Genomic DNA, 21,687 nt, shown 5'->3' with positions numbered 1-21,687 from the left:
TGTTTTTGGAAAGGTTCCTAGTCTATAAAATCCCAAATCTGAGAACAATTAGCCAAGAGAACAAACAATTCAACTAATAGTATAAGAGTGTGCAGTGGCTTTTGGCTTAAGGCAGTGGTTCTCAAAGTGTGGTACTCTGGACCAATAGTATCAGTGTTAACTGGGAACTTGTTAGAAATGCAAATTAGATCTACTGAATCAGAAACTCTGGGGTAGAGCGAGCTGTGGGCTTGGAAAGGCCTCTAAGGGATTCTGCCACTGCTGAAGTTTGAGAACCACTACTAGGGAATAGGCAGGGAGGATGAGAAAGTGCTGAGAAAAAATGCTTGGAGATTCTTAAATGGCCCTTTAAGGTTATTTTTAGTCCAATAATTGCATCTATTTATTTTATATGGATTTTACATACTTATTAATTAACCAATCTTTCCAAAATTAAATTGATATATTTCCTAGTATCTATAGTGAATGACTTTATACATGCCTATATAAGGTGGGATCAATCAGAAAAAGGAGGATTCTGGGCTTACCTCATCCCACCTACACACCAAAGTAACAGGTACCTCTATGCAAGTAACTCTGAAAATGACCTGAAGACTGGCAGAACAGACCCCCCTTGTGGAGGGGAAGCCACACTGAAAACAAAAGGAGGGGTGGACACACAGTTGGGAACCAAATCCCTAAAAAGACTAACCACAGACAGGAAGGACATCACAAGCATGGAGAAGCAGAGGAGCAGACCCCTCCCCAGGCACCCCAGGGACAAAGTACTGGTATTGGGAAGATGAGTCTCTGTAACACCTGGCTTTCAAAACCAGTGGGGCTTAACTTTGGGAACTTTGAAAATTATCAGGGCTTAATTCAGAATTTTAAAAATCAGTGGGCTTAATTCTGGGAGAGTTGAAGGGCAATGAGAATCTGGGGTAAGAGTCCCTACTCTTAAAGAACCTGAATGATAAATAATCCAGCTCAAGACACAACACACAACACAGAAGCAGCAGTTTGAAAAGCACTTGGGGTATGTATGAAGTTACTGACTAATCTTAGAACATATGTCAGAGGGGCAGGGACCTTCAGATTTATCCAGGGAAAAAAGTGCTGGTGGGCACCATTTCTCTTCCGCTCCCCAGTCTAGATAGTTGGACATTTGTGGGAGCCAGCACTAACACTCTCCATCTACCCTGTTAGCACAATATTCCTGCTTCCATGTTCCTCTGTGGATCCACCCCATCCAACCTGCCCACCTCAATAGGCATCCCTCCAAAGCAGCAACTGCCCCACCATACCCTAAAGGCAGCCCTGGCAGGGATCAGAGCCACTTAAAAGTAACTCCTGCCCTGGGGAGGGAGAGAGATAACTCCATTCACTAGTGTGCCCACAATTCCAGCAGCCTAGCCTCTTAGCTGGCTATATAGGGAGCAGGCCCTGCCCTTTGGCACTCATGAAAATGTGGCAGAGAGGCTAACTGCAGATAGCTAGGCTGTCTACTGGCCTTATCTGCCAACTAGAGACTTAGTTGGCTGCACAGGGAGAAGCCCTGCCTTCTGGTGTGCCCACAATTGTGGCAAGAGGGTAACTGGAGATAGAGAGTCCACCAATGAGACCTTATCCACCAATCAGTCCACAGCAGCCTTGTTCACCAATGACCACAGCAGCATCAGGCCTGTCAATAGCCCAGGGACCAGACCCTGCCCGATATGCCCACAGCAGACAAAGTAGGTCATTGCAGCTGGCTGGGCTGAAGGCAGTCACAGTTCAGCCACAACAGTAGGGCACATGCAGCCCACACAGGAGACACCCCTGGAGCACCTAGTTCTAGACACCAGGGTGCACTGTGCTGGAGGGCACCACAGGACCTATTTTACACTAGGACACTCATTTCAAGACCAGGAGATGTAGCTGACCTATCTAATATATAGAAACAATGAAAGACAAAATGAGAAGACAGAGGAATCGTCCCAAAGGAAAGAACATGACATAATCCCAGTAAAAGAGCTAAATGAAATGGAGATAAGCAACATGTCTGATAAAGAATTCAAAGTGATGGTCATAAAGATACTCACTGGACTTGAGAAAGCAGTGGATGAACTCAGTGAAAACTTCAACAAAGACATGGAAAGTATAAAAAAGAACCAGTCAGAGCTGAAAAATTGAATAATTCAAAGTAAAAATAAACTAGAGGGAATCAACAGCAGATTAGAGCATGCAGACCAGATCAGTGATCTGGAAGACAGGAAAATGGGAAGCAACTGAGTTGAACAGCAAAAAGAAAAAAAAGAATAATAAAAAATGAGGACAGGTTAAGGGAACTCAGTGACATCATTAAACGTAATAAAATTCACATTATAGAGATCCCAGAAGGAGAAGAGAGAGAGAGAGAAGGGGGCAGAAAACTTATTTGAAGAAGTATAGTTGAAAACTCCTCTTATCTGGGGAAGAAAACAGACACCCCAGTCCAAAAGGCACAAATAGCCCTAGCAAGATGAACCCAAGGAGGACCGTACTAAGACATGTAATAATTAAAGTGCTAAAAAGTAATGATAGAGAATTTTTAAAGCAGCAAGAGAAAAATAAACAGTTACATACAAGGGAAACCCCATAAGGCTGTCAGCTGATTTTTAAGCAGAAACTTTGCATGTCAGCAGAGAGTGGAGTGATATATTCAAAATGCTGAAAGGAAAAAACCTGCAACCAAGAATACTCTACCCAGCAAGATTACCATTAAGAATAGAAGGAGAGAGGGGTTCCTGGGTCGCTCAGTCAGTTAAGCATCTGATTCTTGATTTCGGCTCAGGTCATGATCTCAGGGTCATGAGACTGAGCCCTGAGTCAGGCTCCATGCTCAGTGGGGAGTCTGCTTGAGATTCTCTCTCTCCCTCTGCCCCCCCACAACATGTGCATGCTCTCTCTCACTCTCTCTCAAATAATAAATAAATAAATCTTTAAAAGAATTTTTAAAAAAGGAGTGATAATTTCCCAGATGAACAAAAGTTTTAAAAGTTCATCTTCACTAAACCAGCCTCACACAAATGTTAAAGGGAGTTCTTTAAGTGGAAAGAAAAGGCCATAACTAGAAGTAAGAAAATTATGAAAAAAAATTTCACAGGTAAAAGCAAACATATAGTAAAGGTATAGATTAACCACTTATAAAGCCAATATGAAGGTTAAAACAAAAAAGCAGTAAAATCAATTGTATCTACAAAAATTAGGGAAGGGAATTAGGAAAGGAATACACAAAACAAAAAGATGTAAAATATAACATTATATACATAAAATGGGGAGAGGGGAGTAACAATTTAGTGCTTTTAGAATGTATTTGAATTTAATATAAAGAGAAAGGAATCCAAGCATAACACTAAAGAAAGCCATCAAGCCACAAGGGAAGAGAGCAAAAGAAGGAGAAATGAAAAGAGCAGAACTACAAAACAACAACAACAAAACAAATAAACAACCAAAACCCATAACACAACATAATGGCAATAAGTACATAACTATCAATAATTGCTTTAAGTAGAAATGGACTAAATGTTCCAATCAAAAGACAGAATGACTGAAGGGATTAAAAAAAAAAAAAAGACCCATCAATGTGATGCCTACAAGAGACTCATTTCAGACCTAAAGACACATATAGACTAAAAGTGAAAGGATGGAAAAACATACCATGTAAATGGAAACAAAAAAAGCCAGGGTAGCAAAACTTATATCAGAGAAAGTAGACTTTGAAACAAAAACTGTAGCAAGAGACAAAGAACTACAGTACATAATTATAAAGGGATCAGTCCAACAATAGGATATAACAATTGTAAATATCTATGTAACCAACATAGGAGCATCTAAATACATGAAGCAAATATTAACAGACATAAAGGGAGAAACTGACAGTAATACAATAGTAGTAGGGAACTTTAACATCCCACTTACATCAATGGATATATCATCCAGACAGAAAATCAACAAGGAAACAGTGGCTTTGAGCGACACATTAGACCACATGGACCTAATAAATATATACAGAACATTCCGTCCAAGAACAGAATACACATTTTTTCAAGTGCACATGGCACATTCCCCAGGATAGATCACATGTTAGGTCACAGAATAGTCTCAACAAATACAAGAAGACTGAAATAATATCAAGCATCTTTTCCAACCACAACAGTATGAAACTGGTAATCAATTACAAGAAAAAATCTTGAAAAAACAGACACATGGAGGCTAAAAACATGTTATTAAAAAATTAATGGGTCAACCAAGAAATCAAAGAGGAATTAAAATAATACATGGAGACAAATGAAAACATAAACACAATGGTTCAAAAACCTTCGATGAAGCAAAAACAATTCTAGGAGGGAAATTTATAATGATCGAGGCCTATCTCAAGAAAAAATAAAAATCTCACATAAACAGCCTAACTGTACACCAAAGGAGCTAGGGAAAACAAGCCCAAAGCTAGTTGAAAGAAGGAAATAATAAAGATTAGAGCAGAAATAAATGAAATAGAGACTATAAGACAATGGAAAGGATCAATGAAACTAAGAGCTGCTCTTCAAAAAGATAAATAAAATTGATAAACCTTTAGCCAGACTATCAAGAAAAAAAGAAACACAAATAAATAAAATTAGAAACGAAGGAGGAGAAATAACAACTGGCACCACAGATATGCAAAAGTTTCTAAGAGAATAGTATGAAAAATTATATGCCAACAAATTGGACAACCGAGAAGAAATGGATCTATTCTTAGAAACCTATAACCTTCCAAAACTGAATCAGGAAGAAATAGAAACTTTGAACAGACCAATTATTAGCAATTAAATTAAATCAGTAATAAAAAAATTTCCAACAAAATCCAGGACCACAGGGCCTTACAGATGAATTCTTGCAAACATTTAAAGCAGAGTTAATACCCATTCTCAAACTATTCTAAAAAATAGGGGAAGGAAAGATTCCAAATTTATTCTATGAGGCCAGCATTAATTACTCTGACACCAAAACTAGATAAAGACATCACAAAAAAAAAAAAAAAAATTACAGGCCCAGATCTCTGATGAACATAGGTGTAAGAATCCTCAACAAAATACGAGCAAACCGAATCCAGCAATACATTAAAAAAAAATCATTTACCACAGTCAAGAGGGATTTACTCCCAGGATGCAAGGACGGATCAATATTCATAAATCAATCAACATGATACATCACATTATTAAGAGAAATGATAAAAAGCATGTGATCATCTTAATAAGTGCAGAAAAAACATTTCACAAAATACAACATCCATTCATGATAAAAAATCAACAAAGTGTGTTTAAAGGGAACATACCTCAACATAATAAAAGCCATATATGACAAACCCACAGCTAACATCATACTCAATGGTGAAAAACTGAAAACTTTTCCTTTCAAGAAGGTCCATTCTTAACACTTTTATTCAACATAGTACTGGAAATCCTAGATGCAGTGATCAAGACAATAAAAATAAAAAGTAACAAATTGGTAAGGAAGACGTAAAACTCACTGTTTGCAGATAACATGTTACTATACATAGAAAATCCTAAAGACTCCACAAGGACACTATTAGGACTGCTAAACAAATTCAGTAAAGTTACATGATAGAAAGTTAATATACAGAAATCTGTTGTTTCTATCCACTAGTAACAAAATAGGAGTAAGAGAAATTAAGGATACAGTGCCATTTAAATTGGTACCAAAAATAATAAAATACCTAGGAATAAATTTAATCAAGGAGGAGAAAGACCAGTACCCTGAAAACTATAAAATATTGATGAAATAAACTGAAGATGACACAAAAAATTGGAAAGATATACCATGCTCATGGACAGGAAGAATTAATATCACAAGCTACAGATACAATAAAATCCCCATCAAAATACCCACAACATCCTTCACAGAATTAGAACAAGTAATCCTAAAAATCTGTATGGAAACACAAAATACTTTCAATAGCCGAAGCAATTTTGAGATGAGGGAGAAAGCTGGAGTTATCACAATCCCAGATTTCAAGACATACTACAAAGCCATAGCAATCAAAGCAGGCACAAAGTAGACACATAGATCAATAGAACAGGTAGGGAGCCTAGAAATAAACCCATATTCATATGCTCAATTACTCTAACACAAATGAGGCAAGAATAAACAATGGGGAAAAGACAGTATTTTCAATAAATGGTGTTTAGAAAACAGGACAGTTATATGTAAAACTGGACCACCTTCTTACAACATACAGAAAAATAAACTCAAAATGGATTAGACTACATCTGAGATCTGAAACCATAAAAATCCTAAAGCAGAACACCGGAAGTAATTTTTCTGACATCGGACATAGCAACTTTTTTTTTTTTTTATAGATATGTCTCCTCAGGCAAGGGAAACAAACACAAAAATAAACTATTGGAATTATATCAAAATAAAAAGCTTTTGCACAGCAAAGGAAACCATCAACAAAACAAAAAGGTAATCTGAATGGAAGAAGATATTTGCAATTATATATCCAATAAGGGGTTCATACCCAACATATATAAACAACTTCTACAATTCAACACCAAAAAACCACAAATAATCCAATTAAATGGGCAGAGGATCTGAATAGACATTTTTCCAAAGAAGACATCCAGATGGCCAACAGACACATGAAAAGGTGCTTGACATCACTAATCATCAGGGAAATACATATCAAAACCACAATGAGATATCACCTCACACCTGTCAGAATGGCTAGTATCATTTAGACAAGACATAACAGGTGTTGGTGAGGATGTGGAAAACAGGGAACCCTCCCACACTATTGTTGGGAATACAAATTGGCACAGCCTCTGGAAAACAGTATGGAGGTTCCTCAAAAAATTAAAAATAGAACTACCATATGATCCAGTAATTCCACTACTGTGCATTTACCCAAAGGAAACAAAAACACTAAATCGAAAAGATAGATGCACCCCTGTGTTTATTGCAGCATTATTTACAACAGTGGAGATATGGAAGCAACTCAAGTGTCCATTGATAGATAAATGATAAAGAAGAGGTGATATCTTTAAACAGTGAAATATTACTGTGTCATAAGAAGGAATGAGATCTTGCCATTTGCGACAACATGCATGGATCTAGAGGGCATAATGCTAAGTGAAATAAGTCAGAGAAAGACAAATACCATATGATTTCACTTGTATGTGGAATCTGAAAAGCAAAATACACAAACAAAAAATAAACACACTCTTAAATCAGAGAATAGACTGGTGGTTGCCAGAGGGTTGTGGATTTGAGGAAGGACAAAAAAAGGGGGGATTAACTGGTATAAACTTCCAGTTATAAAATAAGTCATGGAGATGAAATGTACAGCATAGGGAATATAGTCAATAATATTGTAATAAGGTCATATGGTGACAGATGGTAACTGCTCTTAGTGTGGTGAGCACTAAGTGATGTATAGAATTGTTGAGTCAATATGTGTACATCTGAATCTTACATTATATGGTAATTGTACTTCAACAAAAAAATAAAGTGGAATCATACTAAATATAATCCTTAAATCCTTAAGTCCGTAAGATTTGTTACTTTTCAGATTGAAAAGATAACCAATGCAAAGAAAGCTGGAGCTGGGGCTATATTTGAGAAAGGGAGGGACCTAGGGACCTGAAAACTCCCTGTGTGGAATGTGATTTCAGTCATTATAATGATTGCCTGGATATAATGGTATTAATGGATATAGAAATTTCCATGAAGTAACAGTTATTATGACTATTGGGAATAAGTTATTCTAGCATTTTATAGAGATCCATTATTGCCGTGAATAAAATACTAAATTCCTACCTATGCTAAATGAGGGAAATATTAGGATCCCTTTCTTACTGAGATAGTGTGTGGACTATCTGGGGTAGAAGTCATCAAAGTACTCTAACAAAGAAATGAGCTCTACACATGACAGGATACAGGAGGGAACACAAAATTGCTCCTTAGTCCAAGATCCCTTTATCTGACAAAATATCAATTCTTTACTACTAATTGGGCCATAAAGAATTAGAATTTGATAGCCTAATGCTTATTTATTTTCAGGATATTTTTAAGGTCAATATAGAGACTTTTGAAATACTACATTTGAGAGGACAAAAAATCTTTGCAAACCATCAGCTTTCCACCTACACATAGCTCAGGTTTTAGCTGCATACAGTCAGCAGTGAAAGAAGCAGTAGACTTTTCTGGCAACTGGCAAATGGAGGAAGTAGTGGGATGTGGCACTTGAAAGTGGTGCTCACCTCATCAGGGTGTGACATTTCAGCCATATGGAAAGAGAATGGGGGTGGAGGCACATTGTCCTCATTCATGAGATGCTCCCCATGTGTTTACTTAATGGACATTGACTAAAAGCCTATGGTATGCTAGGCAGGGGCTAGAGATTCAAAAGTCTGAGAGGTCCAGACCCTCAAGGCACTTACACAATTAGCAGGGGAAAAAGATATGTCTCGGTCCCCTGCACACCTGTGCATCACATGCCCATGTTAAGTGGTGAGTGCAGATTTGAAGAACCTGAGGAAAACTGTTTTCAGCTGTGAGACCCAAGGCCTCTGTCCTTGTCAGCCTTAGAATGCATTAGTGCATACATACACACATGCAAATGTGCGTGCGTAAACACACACACACACACAACCAGGCCTCTAGTCATTCTCTGAAAGGGCATATGGCAGCCTTGACACTTAGATGTCCACCAAGAAATCCAGGTAATCAACCAGGTCATGACTGGCTCCTTCCCGAGAGGCCACCAACTCCCCCATTCAGAGACTGGCCCTCCCTGGAAGTGTAATAACCCTTGGCTGCAGCTAAATCCATTGACAGAGGCTACAGATCCCTTCAAATTCCAAAGGTTGCTGCTGTTTCCAATTCTAGGTCCCGGAAGTAAAATAATCTCTTTGCTGGCCTGCTGACAGGGTCTAGGTTTTCCTCAAAAGCAGAACCACAGCCAACTTTTCCCCCAAAGGTACACATGTCAGTAGTTTCCAAATGCTAGTTTAATTATTATCTATATCAGAATTACCTGCAACATAAAGCACCCCCCCCAAAAAAAAACCTCCACAGATCCAAAAAGCTCGTCCCAAACCTACTTAACCAGAATCTTCTGTGAGAGAGCTTCAGGCTTATGTAGTTTTAAAAACTCCATATTGTACATCTAAAACTAATATAACACTGTGTGTCAACTATACTGGAATAAAAATAAAAATTAAAAAAAATAAAACTCCATAGGTGATGTTGATGCATGCTATTGGCAGAGAACCCACTACCTTAGGGGCATCGGAATCACCTGGAAAGCTGCATAAAGCAGATTTCCTGGGCCGGACTCACAGCGTTTATGAGTCAGCAGTCTAGGGTGGAGCCAGAGAGTTTCATTTCCAAGTCTCAGGTGATGCAGATGCTGCTGATGGGGGGAGGACTCTTGAGAACCACCATACTGGGGAACAGCAGGGGCCAATTCTAGTGGAAAGCTGGTCCTAGCTAAAGTCCTGTTATTCTTATTGACCATTTGTGGCAGATGCTGCTCTTCCCCTCCCCAGTGCTCACTCTTCCTTTCTTCCTTCCAATAGAAACTTGATTTTGTTGGAGGTAGCAATGTTCTCATTGCTCTCTATATTAACCAGCTCCTCTTGAAGAACGGGGTGGCCATTGGACTAAATTCTAGCAAGCAAATCATAAGCAGAATTTGCTGGGTGGGGCTCCTGGAAAATCTCCTTTAAGTGGGCAGAGAAGAGGATGCTGACTGAGCTGGTATTTTTCACCTTTTGCCCCTTGCTCTTCTCCTTCTTCATGCCTGGATCACAGAAGTAATAAATGCAGCTTCAACAACCACGCAGGGGGACCACAAGGCAACAAGCTAAGAATGTCTGTGAGGAACAAGAAGGTGGAGCCTGGGTTCCTGAGGTTGTAGGCCCCGACTGCCTACATTCAAACCCTTAACTATGGGGCAGAAAAACAACTAGTAACTTGTAACACCCCATCCACCAAGACGGAGGCCATTCTGGTCACCTATTTTCCCCCATCTCGTTACTCTTCCATGGCTCTGGAGTTCCTCTTCCCTCCACCAGTCACTCACTGTCCTTGCTCCCTCCAGCCCCTCAGTCTCAAAGTAAACTCCCTTGAAACCTGAACTTCTTCACCAGGCCTCCCAGCCTTAAATGAAACCTGGATATCCCTGAAGGCATCCCTTCTTTGGAGCCATGGGTGAAGTTGCTCTGGCCAGGATTGTAGAAATAGTGCTCTTCCTCCCTCAGGTAGGACCTGGACTCTGAGCTCTGCCATCTGGCCAGATGCTCTCTTCTCCTTGCTGCTGTCACACCTCAGGTTCACTGTCTCTACTTTGCTGAAAACTTTAGGCTTTGGATCACTGTTTTCCTCTCAACTCTGCCTCCCAGCCATGACCCCAGGGGACTTTAATTTCACTAATCACTGAAGGCTCCACATCTCTGGTGACTTCAATTCCATGCTGGTCACCTCTTCCATGGCCACGTCCTGAACCTTACCATCGCCATGAGAAGCTCCTCCTCTGAAATTTTAAATTTAGACGAGTCTACTCTGACCACAGCTCTTGCCTTCATTTGTTCCAGGACCCGTGTCCGTAAGCCTCAGAAGGCTTTCAGTCCCTTTTGATTTTCTCCTTTTATTCTAGCACCTTCTCCCATCACATCTTCCCTTATTTATAACTTCAACCACTAACATCCTCAGTGCTCTTGCCTCATGCACCCACCTGCAAAAGCCTCATCCCTGTTCATTCCAACTGTACCTCAGAAAAACAATAAATTCATGATACACATAGTATCTCAAATCAGTTGAATCCTAAATATCACCCAGAAATCTTTATTTGTGATCAGCTCTTTCTCCATGGCTGTTTCAAACCTTCTCCACTATCCTTTATTCAAACACCTGGTGACAGATATTTTGAAACTTGGAATAGTAATAAGGTATGCATCCTCCATATTATATAAAAGTCATTGAATGTATATGGTATATATATTTTATATTGTACCAGGAGTCTGGGGAGTTTTCCATACACAATCTAATACATTAATACTTCTACAGCAGTGTGAACGATCACACTAAGTGGGTTGTAGAAAAATTATACATAAGATTAGGTTAGGCTTTGCCATCAAATTTATGAAACAACTTTGGTTTTCAGAAATTTGGGTATCACAGATAACAATGGTAGCCTCCATTGTCTTCACTTGGAGATAGGAGTTAATCTTGTCTCATTGCCATAGGTTACCCTTCACATCCAACTAGTCTCTGAGGCTGTCAGTTCTAGCCCCCTAAATATCTTCTGAAGCTCACTGCTTTGAGCTATTCCTACTGCCACATCCATTCAGGCTACCAGAATCTTTCCCTAAATTACCTTCACAGCCTTCTACCTGGTCTCTCTCCCTCCAGACTGACCTTCTCCCCCTACCCTCCCCAACCCCCTTGATCTGTTCTCCATCCTGCAGCCAGAGTGATCCCTGTAACACATATATGATTGTGCTACTCCCCTGTTTAAAACATTTATTTGGATTCCTGTTGCCTTCTGGATAAAGTTCAGATGTCTCAACATGATTTTACAAGGCCCTTTATGACTTTCCTAGCCTTATCTCTTGTCATTTTCCACCTCAAGGTCAAAGTCTCAGCCTTACTAAACTATTTTTAAATCTCTTAGAGAAAGCTGTTTGCTCTTGTCTTTGGACAAGTTGTTCCCTCTTTGACAATGTACTAGTAAAAATCACAACTCTTCCTTTGAGATACAAACTAAAACTAAAGATAAATTATGAGTGTCAGTGTATGCAGAGACCCATACTAACCACAGCCAAAAAATCCAGGCCTGTCCAATCATCTTACTCCTATACCTACCTATGTTTATTTCTGGTTAATGTTTGATTAATTTTTTTCCAGAGTACACCAGAACAAGAATCAATGCAGAAATAATTATATATCCAATTTCAGATTTGTTTTGGTTGTCTATTTATATCTACAATGAGATATTTTATAAACTTTTTAAAAGATCCATTTATTTTAGAGAGAGAGAGGGGGAGAGAGCATGTGTGGGGGTGGGGAGGGGTGGAGGGAGAGGGCGAGAGAGAATCTCAAGGAGCTGAGTGTGGAGCCCAAGGCCGGGCTCGATGTCACAACCCTGAGAATCATGACCTGATCAGTCAAGAGACTGATGCCCAACCAAGTGAGCCACCCTGGTGCCCCTATTTTATAGACTGTAAAAATTATTATTTTATAACCACAAAAGTGATATAACCAATTTACAGAATATTTGGAAAACAAAAACAAGGGAAAGATCCATATTTTCATGATTCTAAAAAACGACGACTATGATTGCTATCTCCTAAAAGGTAAGCTCCATGAGGTCAGGGGCTGCATGTATCCTGTTTACTGCTGTGTCCCCAGTGCTGTTTTTAATTAAAAAAAAAGTAAGTATCTGAATGAATGACTGATATATCATTTTGACGAACAGAATTCAAAATTCAAACATACATTTTCTACTGTATACTTATTTGGCAGCTTGGAGAATTTCAATTTCAGTACATGTAAAGTGTTGGTTGTTCTCGTGAAGATAATCAGAAAACAACAGTTCTGGGCACTGACTACGGAAGCTACATGAGCAGCACAGAAGCTTTGGGAAAGATAAAGGAAGGAGAAAATAAAACTGAGGAAGAAGTATCATCAGTGATGCTCGTGAGCAGCGGCTCAGGCTAAGTGGAGCAGAAGGGAGGCATACACAATGTTGGGTCATAAAATCAAACAGGCGTCACACAGTTTCATGGACAATGGGGAGCCAATAAAAGACTCTTTGTATAAGCAATATATGCTGTTCGGCAAAATCAATGTGTCAGTATCTTGTTAGAAATGCACAAAGAAACCATCCAGAAAATCTTTTGATGAGCAAATGAATAAATGGGTCAGTTATATTAGAATCTCTGCTTGTTACTGTCAAAAGTGTCAAGGTCCTGAAAGTCAAGGAAAATCTGAGCAAAGCTCTACCCTGAAAGAAACTAAGCAAAGAACTAAATGCAGTGAGTGATTCTGACCTGAATTCTTTTGCTACTAAAACACATTATTGAGACAATGGGTGATATTTGAATGGGGTTTAAAAATTAAATGGCAGCAACGTATCAATGTTAATTTCCTAACTTGGATGCTCGTAATGTAGTTAGGTAGAAAAATGCCCTTTTATGTTAAAAACTACACACTAAAGTACTCAGAGATATGGGGCATTATGTTGGCAACTTAATCCCAAATGTTCATGAAAAAAAATTTTTTGTACTGTACTTGCAACTTATCTGTAAGTTTGAAGTTATTTCAAAAGAAAAATCATTAGAATCTCTAAGGATAGGTCTGGGCATCAGTATTTTAAAAATGGTCTAGGTGATTCCGATATGCAACCAAGGCTGGAATCCACTGCTGAGGTCTCCATCGTCATTATTTTAAAAAAAGGTTACAAGTATTTTGTTACAATTACAAGAGAGATTCTGAAACTTTGATATTAAGAATGAGAAAAAGAATCATATTGGATATGCTATGCTAAATAAAAAGCTGAAAACCTCAAAAAAAAAAAGTTACATACTTTTGCATGGAGTACATGAACCATAATTTATTTCACCAAACCTTCCCTCTTATTCTTCAAAACTGATTTGTGGAGGAGCTTTTATATGCTGGGCAAGACAGATTCTCTTCCCTATGAGTACTCAGTCTTATGGGGACATATTATAAGCAAAAGACAATGGGTTGTAATAATAATAATATAATTGCTATCATTTGTTGAGCAATTACTCTGTGCTAGGCACTATGCTATCTGATAGGGCAGGCACTGCTATTATCTTCATTTTATGGAATGAGGAAACCTAGCTTGGTGAAATGAGTAACTTGCCCCACATGCAGAGCTATGTCAGCTCTTGGCTACACTACTGTATTAGAGGGAAGTAAATTGCTAGGCAAACACACATATGGAAGGAACTCTGATGCAGACAACAGGTAGCAAGAAAGTCTTCTCAGAGGAGGGACCATCAGATACACCTTTGACATGCACGTCATTTCTGACTTTAATTACCCCAAATACTACTTCAATGAACATCTGTGCAGACAACTTTCTATTTTGTAGTCCTGCTGTCACCTGCTCCTTTGGTTAGAGTCTAAGAAGTAGAATTCTGGAACAAATGGAAAAAACCCATGGCTTTCAATACCTGTTGCCACGTAGCTATTACCAGCAATATGAGCGTATCTGTTTAACTGTAGCCTTACCAGCAGTGAACAGTGATATTTAAAAAAAATTCTTTGCCCTTATTAAAAAACTAGTATTTCTTTGATTACTAGTTTAGCTATATATTTTGTCATTAACGCTTTCTTTAAAGCTCAAATTTAAGATCTTTAGAGTTACTACCAATCAGGAGCATTACCAGTGAAATAACATCATAGAATGTCTCATATCATAGATGCTGTCATTTATTCCTACATCCACAAAAATGGCTATGTCACAATTAGGAGCATCCAAATGCTCCTAATAGATTCTATTTTCATGCTAAGATCCTTGAACTCTGAAACTTATTATGAGCTCAATGAGGATAGGGGAAATGTCTCGTGTGATTCTGAAATCCTATCACAATGTCAGCAAGTAATACATACTATAATCATTGCTACAAGAATAAGTACATAAAATAGATGGTGACAAAATATGAACTGGAATACCTTCTAAGATCTGACACAAATAAACTTAGCTCAATAAACATCACATGAGGAAAGGATTAAGGAGAAGTAACCTTTTCCCATTTTCCTGGCTCCCATATAAAGAGAGAGCCTATAATCCCAGTGTGCCAAGGATAGTTCTGGTTTATGCCTTTTGTCCTAGCATCTTGTCTGATTGGAGCTGCCTTTCAGAAAGGTCCTAGATTAGACAATACATTTTATGGTCACCCTACATCTACAGGATGTTCCCTTAATGAGTAGCAGCATAAAGTGCTTCCCTGATCAGAAAGCTTGTCTTTATGTCACTCTGAATTTTACTTTGAAGACCTCCGAACAGATAACTATTCTGGCTTCTTAGTGTTTTTATAATACTTTACCATTTAAAGCAATGTAACAATCCACAAACAGTTAATCCTTAACTGGAAGAACATCCCTTGATTATATCAGAAATCTTTATTCTATTTTGCTGATAAAAGTGAGGCATGGAAAGAAAAAGTGACTTATCCAAGGTCACATCAATTTATGAATCACCAGCCACATGAGAGGAGGCTGCTGGAGCTCTGACTTCTGGTTTTTGGTTAATTCTCTAAACCACACAGTCATTAACTTACAATTAAATCTCCTGTGAAGTTAGGTTAGAAAGATTTTAATCATTTAGTAAATGGCTTTGTAAACTACAGGCAGTAATAATCCATTTCAGTTTGTACAAGCAAAATCATGGGCATACCTTGATAATATTTTTTAATGGGCATAAATTTCATAATTAATATTTCAGTTTCACTGAACAATAGTCTGTATTCAAACCTACTCTATAGATCCTAAACTATCAGAACGTGAATGGAATATTTATAAAACAGGTGAAAATTTTAAACAAACATGTAATACTTTGGGTAATTAAAAAATGAAATTTGTTACAATTTTATATTTCAAAAGTATGTGAAAATTTTGTACCACGGTGCATAGTTTAGATAAGGTTACCTTAACATGTAATCGCATGTTTATCACATGAACATCTTGGCTTATAGCAGAAAATTTTAATGGAGTTAATAAAGTAATTCTCTAAAGCAACAAAATAAAAAACTGATGGGAATAAATTTAATATACTATGTCCAAGACCCCTATGAAAAAAGACTCTACTGCTTGCATAAAAGAAGAGGCATACCAAATACACAGACAGAAACTCACAGTTATAGATATGTCAGTCCCATGGTAATTTATAAAAATATTATAACGTTAGTCAAGGTCCCATTTGCATCCTGTGGGGATGGGGTAAAGAACTTGGTAAGCTCATATAAAGTTTACGTGGAGGAATAAATTTAAGAGAAAACCAAGAAAACTTTTTCAAAGTATAAATAAAGTGCAGTAATAAAAATAGTATTTTGCTGGCACATACCAATGGAATAAAATTGAAAGTTCAGAAACAGATACAGATGTAGACAAATATTTAATAAATGAGAAGTAACAATGAAAGCATGGGAGGATTTAACGATGTTGTGACAGCTGACTAGTCCACACCTCACACCATATGTCAAATTCCAGGTGGACTGAATATTTCAATGTAAGAAAATGAAAGCAAAATGTGGGGGAGGCCTTTCTATGTATGACTTCAAAAGCAGAAAAAAACGACTGATAAATTTGACATAAAACATAAATAATACTCTCTAAAACAAATATGTATTGAGGATATCAATCATTTTTCTGTGTTTAAGCTATAATCATTTTATCATTGTGTATTCATTTCAGTTTAGTTTCTTTTGACATACAAATTTAAAATACAATTTAAAAAACTGTAAAAAGTTAAAAATTTCTATTTTTTCTTTAAAGTTTCTATGCTTTGGGGCTAGAAATGACTTTTTAAAAACCAAACCAGACTGGGACACCTGGGTGGCTCAGTCGGTTAAGTTTCTGACTCTTGATCTCAGCTCAGGTCTTGATCTCAGGGACATGAGTTTAAGCCCCGTGTTGGGCTCCATGCTGCGTGTGGAGCCTACTTAAAAAAAAAAAAAAAATCCAAACAAGACTAATTTTCACTAATATTTTCTTATAATTTTTTCATTGTTTCCTGTTTTATGTTAATTACACAGATGAGAGGTCAAAATATGGCTCTGTCCTATATGAGTGGTTTAAGGATGTTATATACCTCTGAGTCTCAATTTATTTTCCTGAAAAAAATGGACACCATAATACCAACCGATTAGAGTTGCTCCAGAGATTAAGGGGGGTGGAGGGATGGGTTAGCCTTGTGATGGGTATTAAAAAGGGCATCTATTGAATGGAGCACTGGGTGTTATATGCAAACAATGAATCATGGAACACTATATCAAAAACTAATGATGTATGGTGATTAACATAATAAAATAAAATTTAAAAAAAATTACTTTATACAAAGCATTTATCTATCACGCTAGAACCCAGCATATAAAGAGTCAGTAAATGGTAACTATTACTTTTAATGTTATCACACTGCATATTGGACTTCTTGATTTCACTGACATATCATTATGACTAGAAACTTATGGTAATGGTATTTTTACCTGTTTTTAAAACAAATTTCACATTATTTAATGCTATAGCTTTTTGTTTTTAAAATTATTTTTAAATGTATGCATTAAAATATTGGCATGTATACACCAATCACAGAAATATGCCAAACACAGAACTATGCCAACCAATTAACTCTTTGAAGACTAGTTATATGCAGCATCCTACAACGTGGTCATTTAAAGTTACACTCTGAAGTCCTCAGATGGCCAAGTAATAGTATAATCCAAGAATATTAAAAGGTTTCTTATGCACCAGAATTGCTGAGATTATGAGTTTGAAATATAAATAGGATGTCAACTTTTCTTTATCTTACCTCTAATAGGCCATCCTCTGGTAGATCAGTACAGTGAACAGCATTCTGGATCTTAGTTTTACCAAAGACTGCTCTGAGGGTTCCAGGGCGTAAATGCCGGGCAATTTCCTATAAATGCACATTCACATATAGTCAGTCGTTCAGTGTTAACAAGAAAAACACCAGCTACATGAAACACTTGAATTATCTGTTTATGAAATACATGTATACAGTGATGGCACTGATTTTTTTCTGGAAATAGCATGAATGCATGAAAACTTTGAGCAATGAAACATTTCAGTTCACTCGTAAGGCTTTTTCTGTGGCCTGATGTAAAGTCCAGAGGGCAACAATAATTATATCTTTTTTTTATCAATAGATTATGGAAAAATCACATAAAATAGGAACCCAGTTCATTACTGTGAAAGACTTGTATCCTAACAACTTGATATAAAAATGAACTAGTTTGATGGCCCTGATTTCAAAAGATTTTTCAAAATATTCCATTTGTTTCAGCTTAGTACTAGCTCACATTAGAGGAAACAATGGTTACAGATAACTCAAAACTGTAAAAGAAACAAGAAGTCAAAAAAATTAAAGATAGGGGAGTATTAATGACCTACTTATTAGTCTTTTTTTTAATTCTAAATTAAACATTTTCAAAACTTCAATTTTAATTTGACATATACATACTAAAAGGGTACTTAATATATATGAATATTTTTAAAAGAGGAACAAATACCTGTGTACCCACTATTCAGTGGAATTAAAATAATACAATAACTTTGAAGTCCCCTGTGTGAGACTTCATCCTGACTCTATTCTATCCCACCCCTACCTCTACGCAGAGGTACCCGTTACTCTCAATTTTATTTAAAGATTCCTTTGTTTTGTTTAGTTTTCAAAACATTGTTCTTCAGATTTGTCCATGTTGTTGTGTTTAATAGTAATTCATTTGTTTTTATTACTATACAAATCCCATGTGTGACTGAGCATATTTTATCCATTTTCCTATTGATGGACATTCAACTAATTTCTTCACTCTCCCCCTTTCTCTCTCCTCTCCTTGCTTTGACACACACACACATACACACACACACACACACAATCACACACAATTCTGCATGTATACAAGAGTTTCGTCTGGATTAGGGCACATACATATTCAATTTTACTAAGTACTGCCAAACCATTTTCTTAAGCGGTTGTAACAATTTGCCATCAGTGCACAAGAATTCCCACCACCCACATCAAAATCCACATTTGATATTGGCTAACTTTTTAATTTTGCTATTCTAGTGGGTGTGAAATGGTGTCTCATTGCGTTCTTAGTTCATATTTCCCTGATTACTAAAGAAGGTTAGTGTCCTTTCATATACATCCACTTTTGTAAAATGTTTATTCTTGTCTTCTTCCATCCATTTCCTACTGGGTTATTCTTTTCTTTTTGATTATTATTTTTATATCCTGAATTCTATTTTTTGTCACTTTGCACAATGTAATATCATTTCCCAGTCTGAAGCTTATCTTTGGGTTTTCTTTAGTATTTTTTTTATGAACAGAAATACTAAATTTTAATGAAATTAAATTTATCAGTCTTCTCATTTATGATTTGTGCTGTTTCTGAAGGAATTATTCTCTACTCCAAGACCATAAGGATATTCTTCTCTATTGTCTTCTAAAATGTTTAAAGTTTTGCCTTCCACGCGAAGTTCTTGATTGACCTACAATTGACTTTTGGTTATAATGTGAGGGGGATATCCATTTCCATTTTTCCCACATGGATATTTAATTGCCCTAGCACCATTTATTGAATAGTTTCCCTCTTTCCCCACCAATCTCTAGTGATTAGCTCTGTTATATATAAGATTTCTGTGTAGGTATGAATCTGTTTATTGGTTTGCTGTTTGGTTCCACTGGATGTTTTGTCTATTCGTACATCTATATTATACTGTCTTCATTATTATAACTTTATAATAAGTCTTCATCTGGTAGGGCAAGTCCTCCAGATTTTGGTGTTTGAATGCATGAAGTTTGAGTTGCCTATTAGATATCCAAATGAAGTTTTCAAATACATGGTTGGGTATGAATCTAGGATCAGAGGAGTCTTCCACACTGCAAATAGCAATTTGGGGGCCCATAGCATTTTTAAGGTATTTAAAGGTATCAGCTGGATGAGATTGTGAAGGCAGTGAGATGAGAGACAGGGGCACCATATCTTAAGAAAATAAAGGAGACAAGGAGAGATGATGAGCAAAGGAGATGGAGAAGGAGCGACCAGCTAGGTAAGAAGAAATCCAGGAGAGTCCTTTCCTAGAAGACAGTGAAGAAAAATGTCAAGGACAGAGAGTCATCAACAATGCTCAATGTTGCTGAGAAGTCACATAGAGTAAAGACCAAGAACTGAACACTGGATCTAATCAATACGGAGTCATGGATATCCTTGACAAGAGTGGTTTCAGAGGCCCGGTGATGAGCAAAACACAGATTGATGTGGTTTCACGAGAGAATGGGAGTAGAAGAACTGGAAAAAGTGAATACAGGCAACTATTTTGAGGAATTTTTCAGCAAAGAGGAGAAGAGAAATGGGGCAGTAAATGGAGGGAAGTGGAATGAGAGAGGTTTTTCTGGAGGACAGTGTTATTTTTAAAATGAGAGAAATAATGGCACATTTACATGCTGATAGGAATGATCCAGCGAAGGGAAACACCGATGAAGCAGGAAGGAGAATGGAGGATTGCTGGAGTGATGGAGTTAAGTGCAGGAGTAGGGGAGTTGGCCTTATCTAGGAGCACGGAACATTCATCCTCAGCATCAAGACCACACACAGAGCCCACTGCAGGAAGTGGGTATATGCAGTGGTGACAACTTATGGAAGTTCTTTCTTTATTTTTAATTTTGATTTAGATATAACTTACATAGGTAACATGTATTGGTTTTAAGTGCCCCATGAATTTTGTCAAATAGACTCAGTAATCACCATCCTAAACAACATATGGAACATTTCTAAAGTTCCCTCCAGAAGTTTTCCTTTGATTGATTCTATTATGCAGTGAAAAGGGCAGCAAGATTGTCATCAGCTGAGGGGAAGGCTGGAGAGGAGGTTTGGGGGATGTCAGGAGAGAAAAGAAGGTAGGAACACATTTTAAGAGAGCAGGAAAGTGAATGAACTAGGAAAGTGAAATGTGATTGCTGACAGCACTGAGGGCCCTCCTGTGAGGCCCTTCATTGGTGAGGTTAGTGGTCATGAATGCAAAGGGAGATTATACAGGATAGCTGTGTGTTCTTCTGTAGCCACACTCAGCTGCATGGATGCAGGCAGAGATTTTGGTAGAAAGTTGAATGTAATGAGGATTGGGACTTTACTAAAAGAAAACCACAAAACAAGAGAGGGGTAAGGGAGTTGAGGGGTATGCAAGAGAGTGATAATAAGGATGGGCAACAAAAATTAAACTGAGTAAGAAAGCAAGAGCCTGGGGGTGGGCAGAGCGGTGAGAGGCACTGAAAAGGTAGATCAATGGATCAGAGCTAGTGGGATGGAATGATTATTAAAACTGGTGTTTGAAGAAATGAGCTGGAAAGTTAAGAGAAAGGATACTTGAAATTAATGGAAGTGAGCGGAGAAGGGGGGCGGATTAGCAACACTCTGGGGATTTGCCAGGTGTAATCTGAAACTGGCCATTGTACTCAGAGGGCAGAGAAAAACTGAAGAAAGAGGTTAGTAGTGGCAGTTTTCATAAGCAAAGGGAACTTGGGTGGCAGCAAGGTGAGTGGATTCCTGCAACCACCAGCCACATCCTAAGTTTATACAGAGGCCTTCACTGGGTTCAGTCATGTATACTGTGCAGGTGTTCTCAACACCGCATCATTATGTCAAAGCTGTGTCCTTGGAGCAGCCACTGGGGGGAAAGGCAAGCAGAACCCACGTTCCAAGGACAAGGGAGGGGGTGAGGAGCCTCTGATCGACTAGGTCAACTGGTGGTCATGTCTGTTCAATGACCTTCCCTGACAATGGGGTTACAGTGATTTATAATGATCAGTTTTAAGGTGTAACCATGCCCAAGGTCACGTGGAGGACAAGAATACTGAGGAACGGAGGATCACAGACTGAGAGGCAAAGTACTGAGTGGATCAGCTCTACGGAT

At 37.8% G+C, this 21,687-nt stretch overlaps 1 protein-coding gene across 6 annotated transcripts in view; it reads right to left on the bottom strand.

Moving 5' to 3' along the window:
- Nucleotides 1–21,687, bottom strand: part of NME7 (NME/NM23 family member 7) — a 273,064-nt gene that overhangs the window by 35,356 nt on the left and 216,021 nt on the right. For 5 of the 6 annotated variants that reach the window (XM_064594364.1, XM_045877515.3, XM_064594363.1 and 2 more), the window contains one exon: nucleotides 17,564–17,671. The exons of the other annotated variant lie outside the window; for it this stretch is intronic. In XM_064594364.1, the coding sequence (XP_064450434.1) occupies nucleotides 17,564–17,671 (108 nt within the window). The remainder of the gene's footprint in view (nucleotides 1–17,563; nucleotides 17,672–21,687) is intronic. 6 annotated transcript variants of the gene reach the window in all.

This window comes from Mirounga angustirostris, unplaced genomic scaffold (genome assembly GCF_029215605.1).
Source record: "Mirounga angustirostris isolate CCGP_5_RB_7025 unplaced genomic scaffold, mMirAng1.0.hap1 SCAF_6, whole genome shotgun sequence".
In the NCBI taxonomy this organism is placed as follows: Eukaryota; Metazoa; Chordata; class Mammalia; order Carnivora; family Phocidae; genus Mirounga; species Mirounga angustirostris.
The sequence above is the reverse complement of the archived record's forward strand: the minus strand, read 5'-3'. Positions and strand labels throughout refer to the sequence as shown.